The sequence below is a fragment of the Amia ocellicauda genome, chromosome 9 (genome assembly GCF_036373705.1).
Source record: "Amia ocellicauda isolate fAmiCal2 chromosome 9, fAmiCal2.hap1, whole genome shotgun sequence".
Lineage (NCBI taxonomy): Eukaryota > Metazoa > Chordata > Actinopteri > Amiiformes > Amiidae > Amia > Amia ocellicauda.
Genome location: NC_089858.1, coordinates 3,677,137 through 3,697,872, shown reverse-complemented (window position 1 = coordinate 3,697,872; position 20,736 = coordinate 3,677,137). Strand labels below are relative to the sequence as shown.

General features: G+C 42.7%; 1 protein-coding gene across 4 annotated transcripts in view; it reads left to right on the top strand.

Moving 5' to 3' along the window:
* garnl3 (GTPase activating Rap/RanGAP domain like 3) overlaps positions 1-20,736 on the top strand; it is a 137,412-nt gene that overhangs the window by 104,268 nt on the left and 12,408 nt on the right. For all 4 annotated transcript variants that reach the window (XM_066712737.1, XM_066712734.1, XM_066712736.1 and 1 more), the window contains 8 exons: positions 1,344-1,445; positions 11,968-12,084; positions 15,033-15,208; positions 15,685-15,843; positions 16,061-16,127; positions 17,981-18,088; positions 18,620-18,738; positions 19,151-19,286. In XM_066712737.1, coding sequence (XP_066568834.1) covers positions 1,344-1,445; positions 11,968-12,084; positions 15,033-15,208; positions 15,685-15,843; positions 16,061-16,127; positions 17,981-18,088; positions 18,620-18,738; positions 19,151-19,286 — 984 coding nt within the window. The remainder of the gene's footprint in view (positions 1-1,343; positions 1,446-11,967; positions 12,085-15,032; positions 15,209-15,684; positions 15,844-16,060; positions 16,128-17,980; positions 18,089-18,619; positions 18,739-19,150; positions 19,287-20,736) is intronic.

Sequence of the window (20,736 nt, the reverse complement as noted above, 5' to 3'; positions counted from 1 at the left end):
CTTTCTTTCTCTCTCTCTCACACCAAAACTAAAATGTTTGCCTTTTAATTGTGTAAAGATAAACTGTCAGCAGAAATACTTGCCTCCACAATATTTTCAAGAAGGCTTTCTGAGACGCTCACAGCATGACGTAACCTGTCCCAATGAACCCGACATGTTATTCCCAGATTAAATGGCCCGGGTTCGTTCACAGCAGAAGATCAATAGTTTTGAAGTCAAAGTCCGGCACTGAGAGCCGTCGCTAATGCTAAATGGTATCAGAGTCGGATGAAGCCGGTGGACGGGAGGAAACACTTAAGACACTGTTAATCTTGTACAGTACGTAAAGCAGTGACATGCCATCGTTAGCATTTTGGTGTGGCGTCCTCCGCAAGAAAAGGCAGGATCGATGAATAAGGGACAGACGTGACAGGGCTGCATATCAGATCCATATTCTAAACTTTTAAAAACTGCAGCTGTTTTCACCCGCCGTAAATCTGTCAATTCTGTATAGTTATTTAATATCACGTGCTCTGTACACATTAACTGTATATGAGAACCTAGTGAGTGTGATTTCACATAAAATACAGCAACAATTTCCATTGAAACTGCATAGAATCAAAACGAATGGCAAGTTCCCCTCAATCACAGTCAGACCTCTCCTACTCTCCCTGGTCTAACAGATTCCCCTCACTCGTTCCTCACTCATAATTGAGCGCCTTTTTTTCCATTCACATTACAATCAAATAAAGAATGTGAGAATCCACTATACATCTGTTCTTGTTCTCTATGAACTCGGCTCCTCTTTTATCGCAGAGAAAAAGCAAAAAAAGTTTCATTATCTTATGATGGATGGATCTCCCTTTATTAAAATTACTTTCGCAAACCTTTTTCAACTTAACTGTCGCATTAGAGTTTTAATTTATGGTTCAGTGAACTGAGGGGGAAAAAATCCCTGTAATGAAATTTGTAGCAGGTTCTCCTCCTCTCCAGTAGTACTGATTGCTGTTTTTTTGGATTGGTTTTTGCCATTTAAGGAATATTACTTGATTGTGCTCTTATTTGGACAATGGTGCAGTAGACACATTAATGCCTGTCTTTATACAGGATTACTGGATGCTCACTTTCACACACGTCTGGCCCCAAAACCATCCAGTGAAATCGTACAGTCGTAATCAATGCTGGGTATTTAGTGCTACTTCAAGAATGCACTGGTAACTGGTATTTGCATCCTGAGGAAACTGGCCAACAGTGGAAGAATGAAAACACACCTTCTTGACATCAATTTTCAGGCATTCAGTCTGACTGTATGGTCCCGAGGGTGACTGTTGTATTCAGCTGATGCTCTGTGTTGTGTCCCTCAGATGTCCAGGTTCCTCCTGTTCAGGTCTTTGACAAAACCATGCTGGTGAAACAGATGCACATCCTCGAAGCCCAGGATCTGCTGATCGCCAGGACTGACAAAGGTAACCTAACTCTTCACCAAACTTCTGTCTCCCGTTCAGACGTGAATTTGACTGCTGTGGGAATCGCTTAGATCTGTCCCTGAAACACAGCAGAGAGCCGAGGTATCAGACTCAGTGTGACTACACTACTCTTCAACTGATGCATCTTCTTATTGCAGTTACACTTACAGTTGTCCCTTCTAAATGTGTTCAAATGAGTGTTTAAAAATGATGCAGTACTCAACAATTTGGAGTAGTATTTCTGTGCATTTTTAAATGGTCCAACATAATATATGAACATAAGATCATAAGAAAGTGTCCAACTGAGAGGAGTCCATCCGCCCCATCGTGCTCGTTTGGTGTCCATTAATAACTAAGTGATCAAGGATCCTATCCAGTCTGTTTTTGAATGTTCCCAAATTGTCTCTTCAGACACATCGCTGGGGAGTTTGTTCAGATTGTGACGCCTCTCTGTGTGAAGAAGTGTCTCCTGTTTTCTGTCTTGAATGGCTTGAAGCCCAATTTCCATTTGTGTCCCCGGGTGCGTGTGTCCCTGCTGATCTAGAAAAGCTCCTCTGGTTTGATGTGGTCGATGCCTTTCATGATTTTGAAGACTTGAATCAAGTCCCCACGTAGTCTCCTCTGTTCCAGGGTGAGGAGGTTCAGTTCCCTCAGTCTTTCCGAGTAGGACATTCCCTGGTTGTTTGTGTGCTCCCATTAAAAACAATATCAACTATTTAAAGAATACTCCATTGGTAACAGAGGAATCTGGACAGCAGTCAACGTGTATTAAAAGTTCATGCTAACAGCCACATTTGCTGAGCTGCATGGTAGTTGACAGAGTCCCCAAATAACGTCTCCTCCCAATCCACAGGGAAACGTTTACTAAGCCGCACCTGGAAAAATCACACTATTAAAGTATAATTCAGGTTGAGCCTAAAAAATATGTCTTCTCTGTTTCAAAGATGCCCTGATTGTCTTTCTGCTTGCATTGATGTCTTTAAAATCAGTGGTTGTGCAGCATTCATTGTAACCTTGCTTACAGCTGAGTAAGAAGGTATGGCTTTAGTCAAACTTCAACCTACCTGCTCTTAGGAAATTGCAAAATTTTGGGTTTGTGATTTTGTCCTGATTAAATCTAGGCCTGTGTCTAAATTGAGATTGTGTACTTGTATTTGTATAGACTCTCATAGCTCACTGCTGTTTCTTCAGGGTCTGTCTTTTATAAGATATGCACATATAGAACAGTCTATTTTAATGCGTCTAATATAGAAGGATACGTAATTAACGTAATTCCACTTCCTTAGTTACTCAGTAGCAAACCGAAGGATGCGCTAGTAATTATTTCAGCAGCTTTTCTGCCCTTTTGGTATTTATATCTTTCATTTCCACCCCCTGCAAAGTTTAATTGGATCAAATTGTGACATTTGAAGAGACTTTCATCTCATTAGTTTTGAAATTGTGTTGCAGTTGTCTCTATTTTCTGTGGAAACCATCACTGCATAATACCAAAACATATCTGACCTGCCCGGGCGATGTGACAAGGCCGTGCAATAGTTCAACAGGATATATATCCCTAGCTAAAGCAACATAAGAGCGGCACGATTAACATTTCAATTACTTTCCTCTCGCTCCGCCATCTGGGACGAATTCTGCTCACATCCTGTTTGTTAGTTATAAATTTTGATTCTTCATCTATTAGAAGTCCTTGTGATCTTACATCCTGTTAGTCTGGATCACAATTACCTAGCAAATTGTGATCATCCCTGTTAGGTGTCTGGTTTTTCCCTATGGATCCTGAGTAACCGCAAGATACAGTAACTATAAAAGCACAGTCGTTTAACAGCTGTTTTCTTGTTTAAATGCTTAATTACCATTGAACTCTAAACTCAGTATATATCCCTGCCTGTTAAATCCCACGCAGAGTTTTACCACAGACTCTGGTGTCGATGTCAGTCGAATATAATTAAGGTTTCCTTTTTTCCTCTCCAGCCAGAGTTAATCAAATCATTTCTGTTTGATCACATTCTTCTAAAAAGGAGCATATGGATCTATGCAGAAAATTGAAATCGTACAAGAAACCCACTTTGTAATCAGTCCAGTTCAATACTGCTGCAAGAGAAGCAATGTCAGGAGATGATAGTAAAACTGATTAACAGAATTAATATCCTTAATCCAAGGAAGGACAGACTTTTTTTTTAAATCTAATCATTCATAAGAGTTTTGGTACAAATGCTAATAATACATCACATAGTTTGTGTTAGGCATAAAGTGAAGAGATCCCACGTATTGCAGGTTTCAAAATGTGAGATCTCTGCACTTCATGCCTAACACGATCTATGTAATGTATTCTTACCACTTGTACCAAAACTCTTTGATTTGATCTTTGGTTGATTTGATTTTACCACTTTTTATTTTAGTAATAATTAACAAAATCTCACGTATTGGTGTTTTTCAAGACTTGAGATCTCTGCCAATATTGAATTGCAGCGAGTTGTCAAGGGCTGCGGAGGGGTTGCAAGCTAATTAAGATCGTGGAGGGGGGGTGAAATTGTTTATGAGTCCTGTGCGTGAGATTCGAGTCAGTGTGTCTGTATCGTTACATCACCTGGGTGCTCGGCGTTTGTAACACGTAAACAACACGAACCAATCAGTGCTGCATTGTCTTTCTGCAAAGGATGTACAGTTTGCTCTATAAATCCTACTAAAACAGTATTTTTATATTAAAGATATTTTATTGTAGTTAGAAAAAATAAGAAAGTTAAGTGGGAGTCAAGCACAACAAATTAGTTTCTTTGCTTACAGTTTTTGGTCTCCAGTTTTGTTGTTGTTTTCTTGCAGTGACTATAGCTCAATTGTGATATTTTTATTTATTTGTGTAAATATGCCTGCTGGTGCTCCTGCACAACCATGAGAGGAACTCTATGAGCTTTAGAGCCGTCCCCAGGAGCCACATCTCTGATTCACGGTCTCTCAGTGCCTGGCAGTTCAGAGTCGAGGGCCAACCACTTTGCTGAAGAATAAAATAAAATCAAAACAAACTATATATATATATATATATTTTTTTTTTTTTTTCTTTTTTTTTTTTTTTCTCAAACCTGAAATGGAAGACAGTGATGGGGCTGAATTGCCTCAACTAAACAACAAGGGCCGCAGAACAGGGAAGTAGGCGGTGGGGTGTCTATTCATTTTGCTGTTGCTGCAGTTCCCACAACCCTCCGACCAAAAGCCCAATTGGAAACTGATGGGATTCTTAATCAGGGGCCCGTGCAGTGCAATGATAAATTGACTGCCAGCTTTCATAACAATAACCGCAAAGTAATAGCACTGTGTATTGAGACCGGGCCTCTTAAGCTCTATTTAAAGCACAGTGCACGCATTCGTCCGTGTGGGTAGACACCTAATAATCCCAACCCATCAAAGCCAATAAAAAGAAAGAACACATTTTAAAACTCAATATATCTATCTTAAAATGAGCAAACCATAGCAAAATATGTATTTTCAGGATCCAGGGATTTGGTTTGAAGTGTGTGGCTCCGATGCAGAACGAAAGCCCACAATGGGAGAGAAGGGCTGGATCTGAACGTACCGTACAGAAGGCAGGGAGGCAGGTGGCAATTCAGATCGCAGGCATATGACACCTCTTGAATGGATTTGGCAGGGAAACCACGCTGGTCTCTTCGCAGCCACCTCCAGTTTCTGAAAATAGACCGCAGCTCCTCGTGAAAGCTGGCTGTTTCCACATCGCCTCGCGTTAAACAGCGAGAGGGGGATTGACGAGTTAATACCAGCCAGGGAAACAGATTGCGTTAGTATGCGGGGTTTTCTGTGTTGTGCTAAAGGGAAGGAGGATGCTTCATCTGGGAGGATTAATATAGGCATATGAGTCTCAACACGGCTCGCCCACAATGAGTAACACTTTATTTTTAGGAGGCTGACAACGTGCTTAAACAAATTACTTGAAGGCAGTAATTGACAGTTAATAATGCATGATGCGAGACCTGTAATATATTGTTCCCTGATAGTTCCTGATAGTTAGTTAAGCTTAACTGCAGTGGGTGGCATTTGGTAGTGGCCATTATTAGCTAAACAAGAAAAGTCACTCAGTGCTCCAGCAAGTCTGATCTGCATCCTTCTGAGACTCTTCTGTGTTCATTTCAACTGACATTTATTTCACATTTTGTATTTAAAGAATTGAAAACTCCTAATACTGTGAGACTCTCATGCTGCTGCACGAAGGTCATGCCCTCCTGATTGAGATGATTGTTATTTTAAATATAATTGTTATTGGTATTGCTAGACCAATCCTTGTTACCCGTATCGGGATTTATTTATTTATTTATTTATCTGCAAGTGCCAACAAAACCTTCAACTGGTAACATTTTACATGTGTACGTCTCCGCTGCAACAGATGTCAGAGTATCCACTATCACAGCATCTTTTACTTTGACTGAATATTTTATGTTTTCGACTTTGATGAAACGGATGAAAAGATAACACATCAGAAGCTTCTTAAAAACTGACACTAATTACTAGGCTTAAGAAGACTTGTCTGTTCTGGCAGCCCGTGGAGAAATGCAGTTTGTTGTGCTGGAGGAGTTAGGTGACGAAACAGCTTTTTCTGGTATGCGGCCAACGTGAGCGCCAGTTATTCGCTCGGTGTACCCACAGATACTGAATGAGCTGAACGAGGGTGACATTAAATTGTTTGGTGGCTTACAGTGATAGGTCAGTGTGAAGGTTTGGTATGATTTTGCTAGTTCACAAACAGAAGATATAGATGTGCCTACTATAGTTTCACCTGTAATTAACACAATTTTGGTCAGAAACATTTCCACTGCAACATCACCAAAACAGAACCTCCGTTTCTGTTTCCTCTGGAGAAAGTGAAGAATGTCTCATGTCGTGCAATAGTTCCTTCTCATATTTCAGTAAAAGTGCGGTCCGATTTCTAGTTGACTCCATATAATTGCCCGCCAGTTTATACTAGCACAAACTACAACAAAATAATATCAGCGCATTCAATGCCTGGTATCTTTTAAACATGTAGTGACATCGAAGACGACTGAATTACAAATTGTACCGGAATTATCGTGAATGTGATTCCTGGCGGGACAAAAACTCATACAGGTGCGGCACCCTGGAGCTGTGCGTGCATTTCAGAAGAACCGACAGCATACAAGCAACAGGAAAGTGGTGTACTTGGAGATATGGAGGCTTAATGTGAGATTCATGTGAAAAGGAAACAAAATTGCAGGTTGCCGTGGGCTTTTCCAGGCAAGGTAAATATCTTAAAATCTCCCATTTGGAGCTTTTATAGGATTGAAAAGTAAATGTTATGGAAAAGAGCCGTGCGTAATGGGCACTGATCCGTGCCCCCGATGCAATCGCAGGAGCAGATAATTGCGAACACTGCACTTGTGCCGGGATGACTTGATTTCAAAGTACCATTGGGTAGCTTTGTGTGAAAAGCAATTATTGTCATCAAAGCTGCTTTGAAGGGGTGACATATGAACCTCAACCATAGGCCACTGTGTCAGCTCCTCCAGAAAAGCTTCTTAAATACGTTAGTTAAATCCATAATTTTTCTGAACTATTTGATATTATATTCAGAAGTGGTAGATACATCTCATGCCAAAATTGTTTTAGTTCTCTGGTGTTGTTTGCAGTGAGGAGAATTGTGTGTTTATTTCTGAGCCATGCTTTATCTTTCTTATATACATGTTCTGCTCACAATCTGTGCCTCGCTAAGGACATTGCCAAACAGAGCGTTTCAGCAGAGCGTGCCACGGCCCCAGGTGGGAGCTTTTAGTGGTGTTTACCTCCCCTGCTCCGACGGACCCGTTGATTTCTATCCAGATCCAAAGAGTAGCCGACCTTCTCTGGAGATTGCCTTGATCTATTAAAATGGACCCGCAGCACTCCTGCCTTCCTCCAGCCCCGAGTCGCTGCACTGATATTCAACATGAGAAGAATTCCTGCTTACCTTGCTGAATGCGTGGCGTCTTGTCTGGGGAACTGAATTCATTAAGGCTGCTGGATTATCAGAACATGGTTCTCAATAAAAGAAAAAGGAAAAAGTTTCTACTTGTTGTAAATGCATTTCCATTTCGATCAGCCAATTACTAGCCATGTGCATCACTCTTATATATTGTATACTAAATGTTTGCCCACTAAATGCTTCTCTTCATATATGTATTCCATTAAGCATTTACACATTTTTACTTAATTTGGTAGACCAAATGACTATTACACGAAGGGACAGTGTAGCCCCTACATTAGAGCTGGGCCATTTAACAGACATTTCATTTGAAATTACCTAAAATCATGTGTGACCTTATATTTCTAATATGATAACATTTCCCCCTTTTCTGTATATTTAAAATATAAGAGATATATTTTAAATATATACAGTGAGGGAAAAAAGTATTTGATCCCCTGCTGATTTTGTACGTTTGCCCACTGACAAAGAAATGATCAGTCTATAATTTTAATGGTAGATGTATTTTAACAGTGAGAGACAGAATAACAACAAAAAAATCCAGAAAAACACATTTCAAAAAAGTTATAAATTGATTTACATTGTTAATGAGTGAAATAAGTATTTGATCCCCTATCAATCAGCAAGATTTCTGGCTCCCAGGTGTCTTTTATACAGGTAACGAGCTGAGACTCTCTTAAAGGGAGTGCTCCTAATCTCAGCTCGTTACCTGTATAAAAGACACCTGACCACAGAAGCAATCAATCAATCAGATTCCAAACTCTCCACCATGGCCAAGACCAAAGAGCTGTCCAAGGATGTCAGGGACAAGATTGTAGACCTACACAAGGCTGGAATGGGCTACAAGACCATCGCCAAGCAGCTTGGTGAGAAGGTGACAACAGCTGGTGCGATTATTCGCAAATGGAAGAAACACAAAATAACTGTCAGTCTCCCTCAGTCTGGGGCTCCATGCAAGATCTCACCTCGTGGAGTTTCAATTATCATGAGAATGGTGAGGAATCAGCCCAGAACTACACGGGAGGATCTTGTTAATGATCTCAAGGCAGCTGGGACCATAGTCACCAAGAAAACAATTGGAAACACACTACACCATGAAGGACTGAAATCCTGCAGCGCCCGCAAGGTCCCCCTGCTCAAGAAATCACATGTACAGGCCCGTCTGAAGTTTGCCAATGAACATCTGAATGATTCAGAGGAGAACTGGGTGAAAGTGTTGTGGTCAGATGAGACCAAAATCGAGCTCTTTGGCATCAACTTTGGCCGTGTTTGGAGGAGGAGGAATGACCCCAGGAACACCATCCCCACCGTCAAACATGGAGGTGGAAACATTATGCTTTGGGGGTATTTTTCTGCTAAGGGGACAGAACAACTGCACTGCATCAAAGGGACGATGGACGGGGCCATGTACCGTCAAATCTTGGGTGAGAACCTCCTTCCCTCAGCCAGGGCATTGAAAATGGGTCGTGGATGGGTATTCCAGCATGACAATGACCCAAAACACACTGCCAAGGCAACAAAGGAGTGGCTCAAGAAGAAGCACATTAAGGTCCTGGAGTGGCCTAGCCAGTCTCCAGACCTTAATCCCATAGAAAATCTGTGGAGGGAGCTGAAGGTTCGAGTTGCCAAACGTCAGCCTCGAAACCTTAATGACTTGGAGAGGATCTGCAAAGAGGAGTGGGACAAAATCCCTCCTGAGATGTGTGCAAACCTGGTGGCCAACTACAAGAAACGTCTGACCTCTGTGATCGCCAACAAGGGTTTTGCCACCAAGTACTAAGTCGAAGGGGTCAAATACTTATTTCCCTCATTAACATGCAAATCAATTTATAACTTTTTTAAATGCGTTTTTTTTCTGGATTTTTTGGTTGTTATTCTGTCTCTCACTGTTAAAATACACCTACCATTAAAATTATAGACTGATCATTTCTTTGTCAGTGGGCAAACGTACAAAATCAGCAGGGGATCAAATACTTTTTTCCCCTCACTGTATGTCTGTTATCCATATATTTATTTTAAACATATACACCATATACATTCAAAATATAAAATATAACATAATTGGGTTCACAGACTAAACTATATTTATTACATATTCAAAAAAGGGGCCACATTTGGCATATATGAAACATAAGGACCACACATATTTACTATATATTAAACATATATGTTTGTTCCATATGTTCATACCAATGTATCAACTTCAGTCTGGAGCCCATGTATGTCCATTAATATGCAGATATACACAGTTACCTCTCGCAGCAATAAAGAAATCTCTGCCACATGCAACCCCTTCTAGATTGCAGACTCTCCACACAAGACAAGGCACCGAGAACAGCGGCGCATCCCCAGATCAAGGTTCAGACAATGTCATTCATGCCTGTGCAGCGAAGCCCCCTGCCTCTCCTGCTTCTAATGAACTTTACTCCCCTGTGCTCCCCAGCGGGCTCTGCGGCTTGACAGCCATGCTAACAAGCTGTATTCCGAAGGCAGACCAATTCTGTCTCCTGAATGGAAACTTTAATAATGAATGGCCGAGCGCCTGTAATTATGTTTTTTTTTTTTTCTCCCCCTCCTGATGTAGCAGCTCTTTCTTGGCATCTCCCATGGCTTATGGCTAGACATGACCTCAGTGGTGTCTCTCCTTCTCTGAGGATGGGGATGTCATCTTAATGAGCATCAGAGACTCCAGAGCAACAGGCCCGGAATTACATACATTTAGAGACCACTCTGATGCCCAAAATTCAGATTCACAATTCAAAAGCCCAAATGATGGAGATAATATACAGTGACTCCCCAAAAGTATTGAGACAGTGAAGTCTAAACTGGGATTTTCACTATGATCTCGACTAATAATAATTTATCAAGTACAAGTATTTTAATAAAGTAAATTCAATTCCACCCTCTTGGGTTAATTAAACAAATTGATCGAGTTGAATCTCTTTATTTTTAAAGAGCAATTGGGACAACTGGCTGATAGGTGTCTCTTGTTGGTCAAGTGTGTGTCGTTGTTATAGACACTCATAATTGTGAATTGTGAACATCCAATCGATCCGCCTCACTTTGACTTCAGTGTTTGCAGTCGAAAAGCAGCCAATTTTGAAGCTGCAAGAAAGGAAAACTCAATCAGAACCATAGCGCAGAAATGGGGCATACCAAAATCAACAGCTTTGAATATACTGAGGAAGAAACCAACCACAAGTATAGTTACCAGTCGGCCAAGACTGGGTTGACCAAGGTGTTAAATCCATAGCTGCAGAATTATCAATTTCAATTTCCACCAGTTTATGATTGATCAGTTAACCTAGTCCCATGTTCAGATAAAAGAGAAGACTGTGGTCCTTGTTGGCTGAAGGGAATTCAGGTCTTTGTTCCAAAGGATCTCTTCTGTCCTGCACTGACCAAAACAACTGGATTAATTATCTAAATGAAATGATTCCAACTCTTCAGAAACGGGTGATTTAAAGGTTGAGCCTCGGACCAGTGTTGGGGAGCCCTCCTTTAAGCATCAATGTGGCACAGATCTGGAATGAATCTTAGTATTGACTGAATAATCAGTTAATTAAGTCAATTACGTAAACGAGAGCTCAGGAGGAAATGAAAACTAGCAGATTCTGTTGGATCTCAAAGACCACAGTAGGACATCCCTGATATTTGTCTGCACAGTGTGACACTCTGAATGGATGCCAGTCATGTGACTAGTCATTTGCTTCCCAATAGAACTCAACAGTCAATTAAAGACCATGGTTTGGAGCTGATTCCTAGATTGTTATTGTCGTCATTTTAATCAAGTTTGTTCTGGGGGTTTATTTTGTTGCATACATGTTTTTTCTTATCCTATACCTTTTCATCAGAGTTTCAGAGTTTATTGAACACTAGAAGAAGAAATAAAATCCAGCAAATTGAACTGAGTTTTACTTCAGGGGTGGAGTAGACTTGTGACTGTGAAAGGTTTGCCAAGTTATATATTTTTTGGCAGTTACTTTCCTAATTTGCTGTTTCTCTTGTAAATGAACTAATCGCTTTGATGTGCATTGATCAAATAAGCTAAGCTGTTTTCCTCAGTCCTATTGGTAGCAGGAATATTGATTTGTTTTACTGTCTCTCATTCAATGTAATCAAATCATGGTGGTATATTATTCATTTAGCTATATAATATGAATAGCACATATGATTGGTAACAAAATCAAACACACATATATATAGTTCTTCTGGAATTCTATTAATTATGTTCTCAGGTGGGGCTTCATTGCAACTCTATCAATTTGGCTAATGTTTAATAATAAATGTATGTGTGAAATCTTTCTATTTAGGGACAGTTGTAGACTTGCTCTGTACAAATAATAAGGCCAAAGTGCTTTTTTTTTCCTTTCTTTCCTTAGCTTTAAACTGATGCAATGTGACAGGTTATATATTTATTAAAAACAAATTTAGAATTAAAAAGCGGCCGCGTGCTGAGCTTCTGGTCTGGACTATTAAGTCGGTTGCGGTGCTGACAGGGAGATTGCCCGTAGAGTTTGAACCCATCTGTTCTCTTGACAGGGAAAGACTCCCGCATCTATGTCTTCAGACTGAGCACCATTAAGAAAGGCTTGGAAGACAGACAGCTGGTGCGAAGCAAGTACGACAGTAGAGAGAACAAACTTGAAAAAACAAAAGGTAAGATGGGCTTTCTTTGTGTGTGTGTGTACTTCATCATGAACTTAAATGTTGTGGGAGTGTTCCTTTTCTGTTGCATTCTTTAACGTGAGCGATTTATTTCAGAACTTGAAGTCCTTTGCAAAGAGGTTCTGTTTAAACAGGGATTTATCTGTAACACAAAAATGTCCTTACTGTACAACACAAAAACAGTTCTAGCTGTGGTTTTTACTTTGAAAAGGTTCCTACACAAAGCCCTAAGCAATCTGAGTGGGATTGTGGTGAAGTGGAACCAAGAGGGACAATGTTTCAGATTAAAAGGTGGTGGTTTTCTATTGTTGTTGTTGTTGTTGGTCAGTTTCCTGGCACAGCCACAGCGTCACCGTTATTGTGACAGTTTGGAGTACTGGGGCTGTTACAGACTGTCAGACTGACAATGAAGGCTACAAAAATACGTTGATGATGAATGATGAATGATGAGCACAACAGCATGTGGTGTCTTTCTCACAACACGTAAAAATGCATGTTTACAAGTCTCAGTTAGGGAGAAACAGCAGGGCAAACAAATTTGAACAAAAGCCAAAGAATAAAGTAAAATAAATGCATACATACAGTGAGGGGAAAAAAGTATTTGATCCCCTGATGATTTTGTACGTTTCCCACTGACAAAGAAATGATCAGTCTATAATTTTAATGGTAGGTGTATTTTAACAGTGAGAGACAGAACAACAACAAACAAATCCAGAAAAACACATTTCAAAAAAGTTATACATTGATTTGCATGTTAATGAGGGAAATAAGTATTTGACCACTTCGACTTAGTACTTGGTGGCAAAACCCTTGTTGGCAATCACAGAGATCAGACGTTTCTTGTAGTTGGCCACCAGGTTTGCACACATCTCAGGAGGGATTTTGTCCCACTCCTCTTTGCAGATCCTCTCCAAGTCATTAAGGTTTTGAGGCTGACGTTTGGCAACTCGAACCTTCAGCTCCCTCCACAGATTTTCTATGGGATTCAGGTCTGGAGACTGGCTAGGCCACTCCAGGACCTTAATGTGCTTCTTCTTGAGCCACTCCTTTGTTGCCTTGGCTGTGTGTTTTGGGTCATTGTCATACTGGAATACCCATCCACGACCCATTTTCAATGCCCTGGCTGAGGGAAAGAGGTTCTCACCCAAGATTTGACGGTACATGGCCCCGTCCATCGTCCCTTTGATGCGGTGCAGTTGTCCTGTCCCCTTAGCAGAAAAACACCCCCAAAGCATAATGTTTCCACCTCCATGTTTGACGGTGGGGATGGTGTTCTTGGGGTCATTCCTCCTCCTCCAAACACGGCGAGTTGAGTTGATGCCAAAGAGCTTGATTTTGGTCTCATCGGACCACAACACTTTCACCCAGTTCTCCTCTGAATCATTCAGATGTTCATTGGCAAACTTCAGACGGGCCTGTACATGTGCTTTCTTGAGCAGGGGGACCTTGCGGGCGCTGCAGGATTTCAGTCCTTCACGGTGTAGTGTGTTACCAATTGTTTTCTTGGTGACTATGGTCCCAGCTGCCTTGAGATCATTAACAAGATCCTCCCGTGTAGTTCTGGGCTGATTCCTCACCGTTCTCATGATAATTGAAACTCCACGAGGTGAGATCTTGCATGGAGCCCCAGACCGAGGGAGACTGACAGTTATTTTGTGTTTCTTCCATTTGCGAATAATCGCACCAGCTGTTGTCACCTTCTCACCAAGCTGCTTGGCGATGATCTTGTAGCCCATTCCAGCCTTGTGTAGGTCTACAATCTTGTCCCTGACATCCTTGGACAGCTCTTTGGTCTTGGCCATGGTGGAGAGTTTGGAATCTGATTGATTGATTGCTTCTGTGGTCAGGTGTCTTTTATACAGGTAACGAGCTGAGATTAGGAGCACTCCCTTTAAGAGAGTCTCAGCTCGTTACCTGTATAAAAGACACCTGGGAGCCAGAAATCTTGCTGATTGATAGGGGATCAAATACTTATCTCACTCATTAACATGCAAATCAATTTATAACTTTTTTGAAATGTGTTTTTCTGGATTTTTTTGTTGTTATTCTGTCTCTCACTGTTAAAATACACCTACCATTAAAATTATAGACTGATCATTTCTTTGTCAGTGGGCAAACGTACAAAATCAGCAGGGGATCAAATACTTTTTTCCCTCACTGTACATACAATCAATGATTCTCTAACAAGGAACATTCCAAAGGCACATTTCCCAAAAGTTAGCTTCTTTCAGCTTTATTGTTTTTAATTCATTCTGCAGTTCTTTTTCCTGTGCTTTTCCTCTCTCCCTTACACAATCAGCAAGGCATTACCCTCGGCCTCTCTCCCTCGTCCTAAACTGAAATCCTTCAGAGCAATGGCAGGTGAATTCAGTGGATTAATTCCTTCTCTGCCTCAGTCGGTTCACAGTATATGTATTTATGGATTGATTAATTGATCCATTGATTTATTTCTCATTATACACACACGCTGCCAGCTCTCCAGGTCTACGGCCGGCCTGCCAGGGGGGAGATGAATGAGCTCGGCCACACCATTGATTTGTTCCAGTTTCATTACCGCAACGATGAGCCTTTAATGTTCCTTATCTGCGGTGCAATGATCTACAGTTCGGCCGTGGACCATTGCCGTAATGTTTTTGTGTCCCCCTATGATGTGGCAAGAGAAGAGCTTTTATTTATTTTGTAAAGAAACTGAACGTTTACCAATAGCAGCCAAGACGGGGCCCAGAATGGATCTAGACTACAATGTGAGGAAATGAAAATCGATGGTATTTGGCCAACCAAAAAGTAGCACAATGTTTGAGAACTGAGAGAGAGGCTTTTATGGATTGTGGCTGAGAAAATTTGTACTGGGTGTCTATTGAGTTGTCTGTATGGGGTTAATCGAAGAGCTTGATACGCCCCAACTGGACTGATACGAATGTGCTTGTGTTCCTCTGCAGGCTGCCATTTGTATTCCATCAACACCCACCACAGCGCGGAGCTGCGCATCGTGGCGGCCATTCGCAACAAGCTGCTCCTCATCACCAGGAAGCAGCAGCGGCCAGACAGCTTAACCAACATCTCCATGGTCACGGCACCCCCCGAGTCACCCGTCGAGGAGTTCCAGTACATCAGGGTAAGAAAAACACACACACACGAACACGGTCGCACTCTGCTAGGCTCCGACAGTCGGCCCTTTTCGGTCATCCGTCCCTGGTTGCAGCCAGACCTGAATGACGCTCTCTCTCCCAGAGCTGTGAACCCCTGACAGATCGGGAACGCTGTGGAATTTCTCACTATCGATTCGTGTGAAGCTCTTTGCAGTTCAGGCTCAGTGAGTGACTGATCAGAGAGCTGTGCATTCCCATAAGTGGCGAGCGTGTTGCTATTATAGTAACGCACATGGACAATTTAAGGCGAGCCGTTACGGCCCGTGTGCGTTACTATAATAGCAACACGCTGCGGGCCAAGCAGTGCCTTTACATGCCAAAGATGCACGACACTTTACTGCACACCCCTGTCAAAAAGAAGTCCTGCTTCACAAAGAAACTGTTGTGCTTCCGTACATACAAAAATAATGCCACCACCCTGCTGACCGCATTGTTCCTGCAGGAGATCTGTCTGTGCGACTCGCCCATGGTGATGGCTCTAGTGGACGGTCCCACCGGGGAAAATGACAACATGATCTGCGTGGCCTACAAGCACCAGTTTGACCTGATCAACGAGAGCACAGGCGAGGCCTACCGGCTGCATCACGTCGAAGCCAACAGGGTGAGACACCCAACCCCCGGAGAGACAATTCTCCACATCTGAAAGCACACTTAGCATTCCTCATGACACGTTGTGATCAGAACAAGTTTGTGTATCAGCAGCAGAAAAAAGTCGAATAAGGTGTATGTACCACGAATAGCAGGAAAAACTGATCTGTCGGTCATGTTACAATAAGATCTTCAGCCTTTCTTTCTTGGTTGACGGTGGTATTTTTCAGGTCAATTTCGTGGCAGCCATAGACGTGTATGAAGACGGGGAAGCCGGGCTCTTGCTGTGTTATAACTGTGAGTATTACGCAGGTTCTCCACCCAATGTCTTGAAACACGCTGCTCTTTCTCTCTTCAGATCATGGATGGGGGAACGTGTAAACGATATACACCTGTTTGCCTGCAGTTGCATTCGTTTCATTATGAGCTCCTGACACTGGTTTTATTTTAGTTTTGCAGTTTCCTGACAGGCGCACTGGGATGTAGAACTATTCAGAAAATAACTTGGTTATGTAGAGTCGTCCCTCTTTATTCTGCCCTTTCATGGCACATATTGCCAGTTTTCCCTCTTGAACAGGTTTGCACCAGTACAGTCTCTCCTTCATGTTGCCAGGCCCATCTTTTTGCAAATTTACCCAGGTGAATTTACCACAGGACTTACATTTAACGTGGTACATTTACTGTGGTTTTATCTCAGGATTACAGTGGGTTCCTGAGGGTTAAACAGGCCTTCAATGTACTTTGCTACACTGGACTATGGGAAGACTGTGGTAAATATTCCTAAGGCCTGTTTACGAAGTTAGATCATGGTTGATTCTTGGTGAAGTGTCCAGTGAATACATTTTGTACCTTAGGAACCCAGTGTAAAACTATGGTACAATGCAAAAATCGTATGATAATTTACCAGGCTAAACTTGCATTGGCCTTGTACTAGCAATTGCAATGGCTGTCCAGGACTTGACAGTATAATGAGGGAAGACTATTTAATATTTCATCTTGTTAGTAGTTTCATTTAAAGCAAAATCAGGCTTCCATACCTACATATCAAGTTTATCTCCTTCAGTCCAGATGTGCAGGTTACCTGCCTCAGTAAACACGCTAGCACCATCCATCCCTGTAGTTTCAAGGGGGGGTTGAGATTGCTATGGTGTGCCAGCAGCTGCCCAGCAAACACATTAGATGGAGAGGTGAGGAATTACTTATCAGTGAAGCAGGATGGGGGGAAATGCATGCAAGCCTGGTGAGAAGTATGATTCAGCCAGGGTCCGATTCTTTCCAACAGTACAATGGACTGTCAGGCCCTTGATTTCACGTTTCATTTGCAACCCAGGCAGCACTTTCAATAGTGCGCCGTTCCTTTTGCTCCAGAGGGAACAGTGCCACCCCGTGGTCAACACTACTTCCTACAGATCCTCTTTTTTACATTTTAATGCTAAACTAGACTGTGTCTGTGCTTGTGAGGATTCTCCTTTATTTATGCGTCTAGCTGCAGCAGGCCATAAAGATACTGTCCACTGTTAGTATCGATGAGCAATGTGATTGAGTCCCTACATTCGGAGGCCTCGGCATTCACTTCCAGGTCCTGAGGAAGGTGCCGTCCTCGTATTTGGGAGATTAGAAAATGGCTATATTGTTCTGATAACTAAAGGTCTCAGGCTCGTGTGTGCTGGAGCTAAATGGTGGTAACGTTATCTCATCCAGGGGTTAAGGCCTATCAAACACAGGACTGCTTTACATTATAATACTGGTATGAGTATTATTAGCCCAGTCACAGTCTGCTGGGCATTTGGAGAATGTAGCTGGATATTGATAATACCAGTCAGACACGATCTGCATGAAAAAAGGAAGCAGAATTTATTTGGACTCTCGTTTTCTTACTGTATAACACAGGACATTCAACACATACAGACATGGGCATGTTGTGCTGCTGAACTTAAACCTACAGGTTACTTAAGGGTACAGATGCTGAAAACCAAACCAGACCTGGGAAAACAGAGAAATGTCAATAAAGTTTTGAGTTTATGTCATTGCGGTTCAGTAAAAAAAAAAAAGAAAAACATGTATGCTTGAGGTTTATTTTATGAAAGTATTAGCATGTCTGATGTATAAGAGACAGACACATTATTACATACTTTTTTGGTCTTTTCCAGATATATGTTATTACAAGAAGGTGTGTCCGTTCAACGGCGCCACTCCGATGATCCAGTCCACAGCCTCGGACTTTCACTTCAGCTGGAATCAGGTTCCCAATGCCATCGGTACATCCCTCTCCTCTTGCATTCAACCTTGAATGAAACGGTGCCTCAAACGTGTCAGACAGCAGTGCTAGTGTAGTCAGCGAGTCTTAGTCTTCCTGTCACAGTCTCTCTTGTCAATGAAAGCTTTGCTCTAGCTTTTTATTCATGTATTTTTTGCTCACAAACTACACATTCAGAACATCCTGCCACATCACCATTGGACACATAACCATACCCTGTAAAGTAAAACCCTGCCAGCTTTAGACTGGCACCTTGTCTGGTTTTCTCTTGTCCCTCTCCATCACTCCCATTCTTTCTGTGTGTGGGGTTCTTCCCAGGGAGTTTTTTTTTGGGGTGGTTATTGTACTTTCTTTTTTTATTTCTTGAGTTTCTAAAATTAATTGAAAATTATCTGAATACCAAGTTAGGCCAGGAGGAGACTGTCTGTGGCTTTCCCACCAATGAGTATTACCTCAAAGGAACCGATCTCAGGTGGGGTGGTCAGTTTAGACCTGATCTGTTTTTCAAATCCTCCATGGCTGTGCTCCGCAGTCTGTGCGTTCCCGTATATCCTGGCATTTACGACCGACTCCATCGAGATTCGGCTCGTGGTGAACGGGAATCTCGTCCACACCGCGGTGGTGCCTGAGCTCCAGCTGGCCGCCTCTAGGGTAGGTTCATCCATCTTTCAATCTACAAGCTGTACAGGGTTTTTATTGTAATTAAAAATAATAATAAAATCAGCTGGGGAGCTGGCAAAGCATAGCCCTGACAACATGCCATGCGATAACTAGGGTACTTGACTTGTCCCAAGTGGCCCATTGAAAAAGGCATCCCTTAGGCATCCTGTATCCTGTAGTCTGGGTTGAGCTTTAGTTCCCAGGGGGCCGTGCGGTGTTAACTGAGCTCCCATGGGTTGAAGTTAGCCTGGTACCCCTCAGTCCATCCCTCACCAGTGCCCCTCTGTGGCTTCTCAGGTACCTACTGATAGGTGAAAGTGGAGAAATGCCCGACCGTGTTTTTAATGCTCCTGCCCTTCCTCTCTATCTCTCTTTCTCTCTCTCTCTCTCACTCTCGTTCCAGTCGGATATTTATTTTGCCTCCTCTGCTGCGGTAAACGCTGCCTCCAATAGCAGCTCAAAGGAGACCAGTTCACAGAGCTCCCCGCAGACGCCCACCGCCTACGAGATGCCCATGTTCCCATCGCCCTTAGGAGATGGTAAGTTTGCCGCCAGTCACTCGTGCGTCGCAGGGATCTCGGTGACTGAACAGGCGGTTCACATAGCTTCGGGCTCTGCTGCAGAATCCAGCCACGCTGCTAAAACATCAGCATCTGCACTAATTCTCTCAGGGTCTGGCACCTTGAACTCTAACCCTTAGCCTCATAAAATCGGGCGTCAGTTTTCTCTGCACCAAAAAGGTTTCATTACCACGGTGTCAACGTGTTCCCTCTGAATTCTGCCTGCCTGTGTAGTACGGCTGTCACGGGCAGAGGAGAACTCAACTCGGATAATTTTACACTCTGCTGATCAAATCTGCGCTTGTTGCAAGAGTAACACTTTCATATTGACACCCTGGTTCTCAACAAGGGATTGAGTTCAAAATGCCATCTGTTGCTGAATTAATGGATGCACAAATCTATAGACCCACCACCACCACCACCACCGTAACAGGCTTCAGAAATTTAAATTGCAAAACAAAATCTGAAACAATACATTTCGTACACGACTTGGTTTCTGAAACTGTGTTCTCTGTGGGTCCCTTTTAATAGGGATCAGTTCAGATTGTGTAGAGGTAGCAGGTTTCAGGAGCGATCAGGCAGGTATTAAAACCGCTGGGATTCAGTGAGTGATGTTCCGAGTCGTGCAGACCTCCCCTGTGCATCTGAGCAGCTTCCCCGTGCTCTCTCTCCTCCCTGCTGCGCACCGGCTGATGGGAAGACTGTTTGTGGAAGTGAAGAACTGTGCCCGTGCACGAGGCTCCTAACGAATACAGGGTGGCCGCTGGTGGCAAGAAAAAAAGATAATAAGCTCCCCTTAGTTGCAGCAGAGTAAAAAAAACAATAACGAAGAGCTGAAGCTCGGAGGATGATGCAGAGAGAGAGAGTGAGGAAGAGAGAGACTTTGTTATTAAATGTGAAACAACAACAACACTACTGTCTGCTGGGTGAGGCTGAGTAAGTGATGGATAGGAAGCCTCTGAACGTTTGCATTAACCGCCCCCTGCTTCCCATAGTCCCAATCAGACGCGTCTCCATTCCCCAATAATCGTTGAGCCTCAAAGCCAGGGCTTCAGCTCATCCACAGTGCATTTGGGAGGGTTGGATAGCAAACGGATCTCAAAAGGGGCAAATAACCAGAGTAAAGACTGAAAATAGCTGACCAAATTTGTCTTATTATTATTTTCTTCAGTATACTCCAATACAGAGGCCCGGTACATAAGACTGTGGGCAGCCCGGGACTGCAACACACCTGCACTGATGACATGTGAATTCCCACCTTCAACGGCGGTCAATTCTGTGCATTTCAAAATCATCCCAAGGGGTTGACAGATTCACACAGGTTCCTAGATTGAAGTGCCAGTAAAGACCCAAGCAATGCAGCACCCTGCCTAGGCCTGCAGCCTCCCTGTCTCCCTGCTCTCTCTCTCTCTCGCTCTCTCTCGCTGTC